This window comes from Harpia harpyja, chromosome 3 (genome assembly GCF_026419915.1).
Source record: "Harpia harpyja isolate bHarHar1 chromosome 3, bHarHar1 primary haplotype, whole genome shotgun sequence".
Taxonomy (NCBI): domain Eukaryota; kingdom Metazoa; phylum Chordata; class Aves; order Accipitriformes; family Accipitridae; genus Harpia; species Harpia harpyja.
In genome coordinates, this window is record NC_068942.1 from 44,308,763 (window position 1) to 44,316,490 (window position 7,728).

The window sequence follows — 7,728 nt, forward strand, 5'->3', positions numbered from 1 at the left end:
TACAAACCACATTCATCACATCCTGGTAGTTTCTCTGTGTAAGCAAACATCTCACAGTGACCTCACACCTTACCTAGGAAGTTCCAGCAGGAAAGTGATTCACCCACAGCAAAGGCAGCCTTCAGTGTTGGGGCAAGAACTCCACAAATGGAAGAGCTTCTCACAAACAAGCTTAGGAAGCTTAGAGTCCTATCAATGCAACAACAGTAGTTAAGCTTGTAATGCAACAACAAAGTAGGCTTCATAGTTCAAGTCACAAGTTGGAACATCCGCTTCCCTGCCAGAACTTCACTCGATAACAAAGCAGTAAACTACCACCACTGCACACCAAGCTTTGCTCAAGGTCTGCTGTGCCACAGAGTCCCTGGTTGTCAGTACCAGAGACCTTGTGGCAGCTGCTGGGGGGCTCCAACAGGAAGCCATCATGCTGTCACACAGGAGGCTAAGTGTGACAGTTGGCACAGCAGCCTTCAGGGATTAGCTTCAGTTTCACCTGTGTTGGCTCCATGTTTAGCTTTTAATATAAGCATAAAGTTTATTGTGTAACACTTAACTGCACTGTCAGATGTGCCAGCCCCAGAAGAACTGGGGATTCAGCAGCCAAGTAGGAGACAAATGGGTTTTTGTTTGTTTGGGGTTTTTTGACATAGTAATGTCACAATTAGTTTGCGATGGCAGGATAAGAACTTCTAAGATATTTAAACAGCAATATTAATATTCCAGAGCTACTATACCACTGAAATGAGGTTTACAGTCATCTTACCAATTGCTTCAGGCTATCTGGAAATGAAAGAAGCCAAGACAGCATCTGCTCTGCACTGATGGCAGTGAAGATTACCTTAGCACATGACTAGTGCTAGAAACTTGAAAACTAGTCCAAGAGGTTATCACTGTAGTTGTTCCACCAGCTACCGAGCTTGCTGCCACCACCAGCAGAAATACATGAGCAGTTTCCTTTTCTGTATCAAATCTTTTGGTGGCAAGAAATCTTTCACAGCAACAAAGGTCATTAACATGAGTGAAATATTCTCGTAGCCAACTCAGCTCAGGCAACTAAAACACCAACTCTAAGACTACACAGAGCAAGTTGGATCCTACAGTGTTTTCCTGTTTAGAACAGGAATGTATTGGAACATAATGTTTTAATACTTCTCCACACAAGAATTAATCCTGTTTTTCAACACAGTTGCATAATGTATAAAAAGCAAGTCGGATCAGTTTCTTTGGTACACATCAAGGAATTCAGCTGTCCAACGTTAAAGGTCTAAATAGGAACAAGGAGAGAGAGAGAGAAATAATTAGTATAGCTCTATATACAATTAGAGCTTCCACTTAGGGAAGAACATCTCTTGCCCAACCAAAACAGAGTATCTGTAACCAAAAGCTATTTGCCATAGGGTAACAAATCTGTCCTGTCAGAGGATGCTTTTTCTAAAGACTTGCCTTCAGGTACTTATTCCTTCACTAAAATGAGTCTTTCCAACAGTAAGGAAATCTAAAACATTAAAGTGCTTCAGTCGTTACTTATCAGTGTAGACCTTTGCAATGCACAGCGATGATTAAGCTCAAACCAAGAAACAAAATTCAGCCATTGAAAACCTATCCTAAGTTTCACTCTTCTGTTCTAGATCTTCATATGGAGCCCTTTGCTTTACATTTTTATCATATGTCCTTTTCTAATTTCTTCCCACCATGAAGAACACAGTCTCCCTAATTTTAGTAGAGCATGTGTAAAGACACCTGCTTTGTGGAACCCTCCCAGCAGGGCTACAGTGAGAACACACAGCGGAACACAGGCTCCTTGGCACAAGCTGCAATGCTGCTTGCTCCTCCAGAGGGAATGGCAAAGCTGCCGGAACCTTTTCAGCACTTTTTATCAAGGTTCTTATTTGGGGTTCTAACTAGCCAGCTGCAGCAGGGAATTCCCATTGCTCTGTGGCACTCCAGTTTATACACTGGAATCTGTGGGTATCTTCATAGTTTTACTATCTACTACCTCCCTTCACAACAGCACTGAACTGGAATGTCCCCCCCATCTCCAACCAGCATGCCTTCAAGGATGTACATTGCGTGTTTCCATACATGAAACTAGGAAGAAAGTTACAGTGACTGCCCTGCCCTCCCATTTCTTAGTCCTCTGCAGTCACTGGGGGGTACAGATCCCCAATCTTCCAGAACAGCTTTTGACTGCCACAGTCATGTTCTGCTCCTTCCGTAAGCACCCACCATTTTCCTATGCTAGTATTTGTCATTACTGCCACCAACAGTTCTCTGCCATAAATGGAGCAAGTTCATAATGGTCAAGCATTACACTCAAAAAGCAGGGGCCTACACAGATCTATCTTTCTGAACTAGAAAGACAAAGGTCACAATTTATTGTCCAGATGGGAGAAAACAGACCTTAGTGGCACAATCTATTTATTCTGCTATGAAAGAGTACTGCTCAAATGCACCACATAGTAGGTGATGCACGAGCCAGCCCAGTCAAGCTCCCCATCTATCACTTTGGGGCCAAGGAAGGGAAACAGCAACACCTGGCTTGTCACACAACTCCAGATCTCATGCCAGCAGAGAGAGAGAGGCACACAGGAAGTGAATACAAATAGAAAGTAAAGCCTGATTATCTTTTTCCAGAAGGCAACATCCTTCAGACAGACATTTTCCAAGTATAGTCAGTTGATTGCTTCCACAATGCTCTTTAGACCTACAAGACTAGAAGTGACCAAGCAATTGCCTAACACAGCAGAAGCTGTTCTAGAGTCTGTCAAGTGAGGAAACAAGTCACACAACAGCCTCGGGCTTCCTAGTTATTTCTAGAACACCCAAGATATTAGACTTACTATGGGCCTTCACTGGGGATAGATGTTATTAACTGTCAGTGGGCCACAGTGTATGTACAAAAGCCAGATGTTTCCTACAGGTCATTGACACTTCCCAAGTCTAAGGGATTCATGTCACTGCTCATAGTTTTACTATAACAGAAAACAGCAAGCTTTGTACATCTTTTCAGAGCCAGAAGTACCTCAGCAGGCCCATAGATACTAGCTGCACTTGTAATTTACCTTGGTATTCAAGTAACCATCTTGAATTAACTTGCTTCATCTGAAAGTTTGATCCCTTATTGGCACAAGAGACATAGATATACCCATATCCTTCAATACCCTTAGCTTTTCATAATCTTCTGCAAACAGTAGCGAGACTTACTCCTCTGCCCGGGTATTCAGTGACAGTGCTGGCTGCCTAAGCTTAGCAGCAACACTACAGTAGTAAGAGGGAAATGCAAGGCAAAAGATCAGGAACTTGCTTCAAGCATCACTGCTGCTCATTTAAACTCACTGAGTAGGATTAAAAACTTCTGTTCACCTTTAAAAGCATTTCAGCTTGCAAGTATTGTAGTTCTAGTGCTTACCATACAAAAAAGAAAGTGTGAAAGGGTAAATATCACACCTAGCAATTGAACACCTACAGGATCAGACCCCAGAACTGCAATACTGACACACACACACTCCTCCCCATCCAGGGAGCGTTCCTGACAGGAATACACTCTTGATCAAAAGTCAGCATGAGAAACACTGGTGTAACTTGATAATTATCATTGAAAACTGAATAATAAAGAATTTTCTTGTGTACATTGGAATCTAAAGTATGGCACCTTTATACTAATGACAACTTTACTGGCAATGTCTAATCACAAGAAGAGATGAAGCTCAGGGGCTTATGGTATCAATCAACATAGTTGCAAATGAGTAAACCAAACTCCCCACCTCCACTTAAGCATGACACTTAAAAGGGTGAGAAGACAGGCTTCATGAGTTAAACATCCTGAAAGTTCACAGCCTTCCATTTAAGAGCTCGTAAGTTAAAACTTTGAGGCACATCTTTCTACAGAACTGTAGACATTGGTGCTCACAGCTGATATTCTCCCCCAGTCATGAAGGGAGAAATAGCAAAGTCAGAGAAACAGCAAAGTCAGTTCTCTTACTTCAAGCAAAAAGTAAATCAGTAGTCCTTTGTGTTTGGTTTTCCACTCTCCTGAAGTAGCTCCCACTCCAAAGACGACACAGCACAGGGAGCAATTATACTGCCTTGTAAAGTACAGTATTTAAAAATGTCATATATGGAAACTGTTTGATAGACAGGCTCATTGTGCAATTATGCACTGCCATCAGGATTTTTTGTTTTGTTCTTTGTTTCAATTGCTCTTCATTAAAGCATTTAGATACCAGTGCTGATGAAGGGCCCTAGTCATCCAGCCTGACTCTTACTTACACCTCAAAGCTCCTCTTTATTTGGCACCACTCCAATTTTGAGGTTTATGCTTGATATCGGGTAATACAGATATATGCATAAGCACCCCTATGTTTCCCCATCCTTTAAAACAGGTCTCCAAGAATTTATGGCACACACTAGTTCTGATCTGCCACGTTCTAACAGTTGCTGTTACACATCTGGCCGTAAAAGAGGCTACACAGCACAGCTGAACATAAGGACACCAGTGCAGCCAGTACACTTTCCATAGCTCTAAGAAGCATTTAATAGCCATCACAGTCAAACAGTGCTTCTATTAAAAAAACTAGAACGTTGCACTAAAATCCCTTATTGCTATACTTTGGCTGAGTAGGGATTCCAAAGGCTCCTTGTCTTGCCTAACCATGGTGTAAGTTAATTAGGTACTACATTTCATAGCATTTCAGATTGATGGGTCAAGAATGCACATGGTCAATGCATCCAACACGCCTGCAGAGAGATCAAGTTTTTCCACTTACCCAGAGCAGTGCTTTTATTGCAGCATTGGCTGAAGAACAGCTACTGTTTTGCAGCTTTATAATTGAAAGCTCTCATACTACTCGGTAGCGGTGCTGCAGTGGTAACATTAGCTCACTGGGAGGACCATATTTAGAAAAGATGTTGGTTCTCCCCCAGAGCAATGTAAGAGTTTGGTAAGTGAAATTAACAGCCCCAGTAAGAGTCAAACATTGTCAGATTAAAAAAACAGAGCTAGACTCCTACGGGGAGAAGTCTGGGCTGAATGCATCTAGCTTTATTGCAGAGATTCATTTAATCCCTACTTGGGAACATAAAAAAAAAAAAGTCCTAAAGCTCTGCGCTAGGAACAGGGGCTACATTAAACGCAAGAGGAGCAATATAAAAACACAGCCTGCCAACTCCCCCCCCCTCCTTTTTTTCTGCAATAAATACCAACGAGTCATACCGATGGACATACTTCGCGCATTCAGCCGGTACCCGGCTTTTAAGGAGCGGGGAGGCCCTTCCGAGGGTCTGCGCCCGCGGGGAGCCGGGCCGGGAGGCGCTGCGTGCCCGCCGCGGGGCGGGGGCGGCCGGGGCTCCCCGGCGGCGAGCGCCAGGGCTTCACCTGCGGCGCTGACAGGGCGCGGGGGCGGCGGGCCGGGGGCAGGGCAACCTGCCGCGGCGGGGCGGGCGGGAGAAAGGCAGCCCCGCCGCCGGGGCGGCGGCTCACTTACCCGGGGCCCCGTGGCTCGGTGGCCGCGACCCTGAGGCAGATACACCAGCAGCAGCGCCAGCAGGAGCGAGCGAGCCCCCGCGCTGCGCCAGGCCCGCGGCACCATCGTCCCTCGGGGGGGCGGCGGCGGCGTAGCGGCGGGACGGCGGGGCTTTGCGGCCACCGGAGGCGGCTCTCCCGGGCGGCCGCCCCTCAGCCCGGCGGCGGCGGCGTGTCCGTTGGGCGGCGGCGGCGTGTCCGTTGGCCGGCGGCGCGCGCGGTGCCCCTGGCCGGCTCTGCCCCCTCCCGCCACGGCAGGTTACCCGCCTCGGCCATGGGGATGCCCGTTATAAAGCCGCGGCGGGGCGGGGCCGGGCGCCACTGACTGCGGCGCGCACCTATGGCAGCGCGGTCGCCGCGGGCTGCAGCCAATGGCGGGGAGGCAGGGCCGTCCGCCCCGCCCTACTCCACCCCGCCCCGCCGCCGCTCCCGGGTGTGAGGCGGGCGGCGCAGGTTGGCCCCGGGCGGCCGCGGTGCTGCCGGCGGCCCGGCGAGGGGCGAGCAGTTTCCTCAGCGGCTGACGGGGTGCGCGGGTGCCAGGCAGCCCCGGCGGGGCTGCGGTAGACGACCAGCACTCGCCGAGGGGCTGCCGGGCTCCGCCGCCCGCCCCAGAGCCCTGCTGGGCATCCCCGGCCCCAGCCCCGCGGCGGCGGCTGGCCGTGGCAGTGACAGCTGAGCCGTGCAGTCGGGCCGGGCCAACGAGCAAGTCAATTTGGCGTAGGAAGTTCCCTCATGGTCCACATACCCTTTTCCTTTGGTTCGGCACTCTTGGGCAAAGGCTGCTGTAGAAACAGGTTCGTGTCTCCGGGAGTGTCTTGTCACCGCCATGCCAGGGCTCAAAGCACGGGTGGCCCACAACCATAGAGACTACCCGTCCCTGAAGATCTTCCCCCTCCTTTCCCAACTGCAAAAGTAGCCCCACGGACCGTTGCTCTACCTTGCCCAGCGAAGCCTGGGGACCTTGCCGTGGAGGTGATACGCTTGGGGTCTTTGGCAATACACACCTTGCACCCGGAAAACCATCCCCAGATCAAGTTTGACATCTCTTGAGACAACAAGCCCTTCCAGGCTGCATGTGACTCCCAATATGTCCAAGCATAACCAGGCACTTGATAATGGGAAGCATGGGTAGAAAGTCAGTGTTGCGTCACACAACAGGCGAGTGGGTGCAGCTGTGGAGCCGGAGCAGGGGAAAAATGGACATGCATCTACCGGCTGGGCCCAGTCTCTGCAGGCACATCTGTCCGATTAGGAGCCAAAGAGAGAGAAGTACTGCGGCAGCATAATGGCAGTAAGCTGTAGACCCTGAGCAATGGAGGCGGGGAGCAATGCCAAGCCTCTGTCTACCTGCTGACTGAGTGACAGCGGTATCTTGTGAAGTGGACTGACTTGCATTTACATTGAGTCCTTCATTTTTAAATTACAAGCATGAGTTTGATGGAGAGCATGGCAGGGCAGAGGCCCAATATTTCCCAAAACAATGTGCATGGGAGGTCATTGCTGTGCACATAATAGTGATGATAACCTTTTTGTGGGACTGCTTTGGGGTGCTCTTATGGAAACACAGAAGACATGCAATTTCTTCATACAACGTATTTAACTTTACTCAGTGACCTTACAAGAGGCAATACTCACACTTGTAAAAATTCCCTAGAGTGTATCCGCTAGGTATGGGGAGGGGCTGCTACGCCCACACAAAGAACCTTGTTACACAGTAGAAGTCATATAATTCTGGCATCTTATCAGAGCAAAGCAGGGTGTTTAGCTATAGCGGTTGCTTTAATCTTTCTTTTCTTTTAAAAAAAAAAAAGTATTTATTTAAAAAATGCCAGTACGTAACATTTTGTCATTAGCCTAGGCAGGATAAGCCGTTTGTTACTCATGCGGAGCTCTGCCAGCATTCATTATTCTTGGCTTGCAGATCTCTCTGGAGCTCCAAACCCAGCACCCCATACAAGCCTACCGATGTACCTTAGTCCTAACCCTCACCACTTTGCTATCCTGGTCCTAAGCTTTGCCAGCTCTTCTTCAATATGACCTGCGGTATCCTCTGATTTTCCATTTCAAAGTCTCTCTGATACACACCTGAACTTCTGCCATTCCACATGACATGAGCAGAGAGACCTTGAGGGGAAGAGAAGGGGGAGAGCTGGGAAATCTGAATATGAGTGTCCTTATGTACATCAGGATCAGCTCTGTTGAGGCTG

At 48.3% G+C, this 7,728-nt stretch overlaps 1 protein-coding gene across 6 annotated transcripts in view; it reads right to left on the reverse strand.

Moving 5' to 3' along the window:
- Positions 1–5,707, reverse strand: part of SMOC1 (SPARC related modular calcium binding 1) — a 139,121-nt gene extending 133,414 nt beyond the window's left edge. For all 6 annotated transcript variants that reach the window (XM_052782337.1, XM_052782340.1, XM_052782339.1 and 3 more), the window contains exon 1: positions 5,484–5,707. In XM_052782337.1, the coding sequence (XP_052638297.1) occupies positions 5,484–5,588 (105 nt within the window). In that variant the 5' untranslated portion in view covers positions 5,589–5,707. The remainder of the gene's footprint in view (positions 1–5,483) is intronic.
- Positions 5,708–7,728: the final 2,021 nt, after the last annotated feature.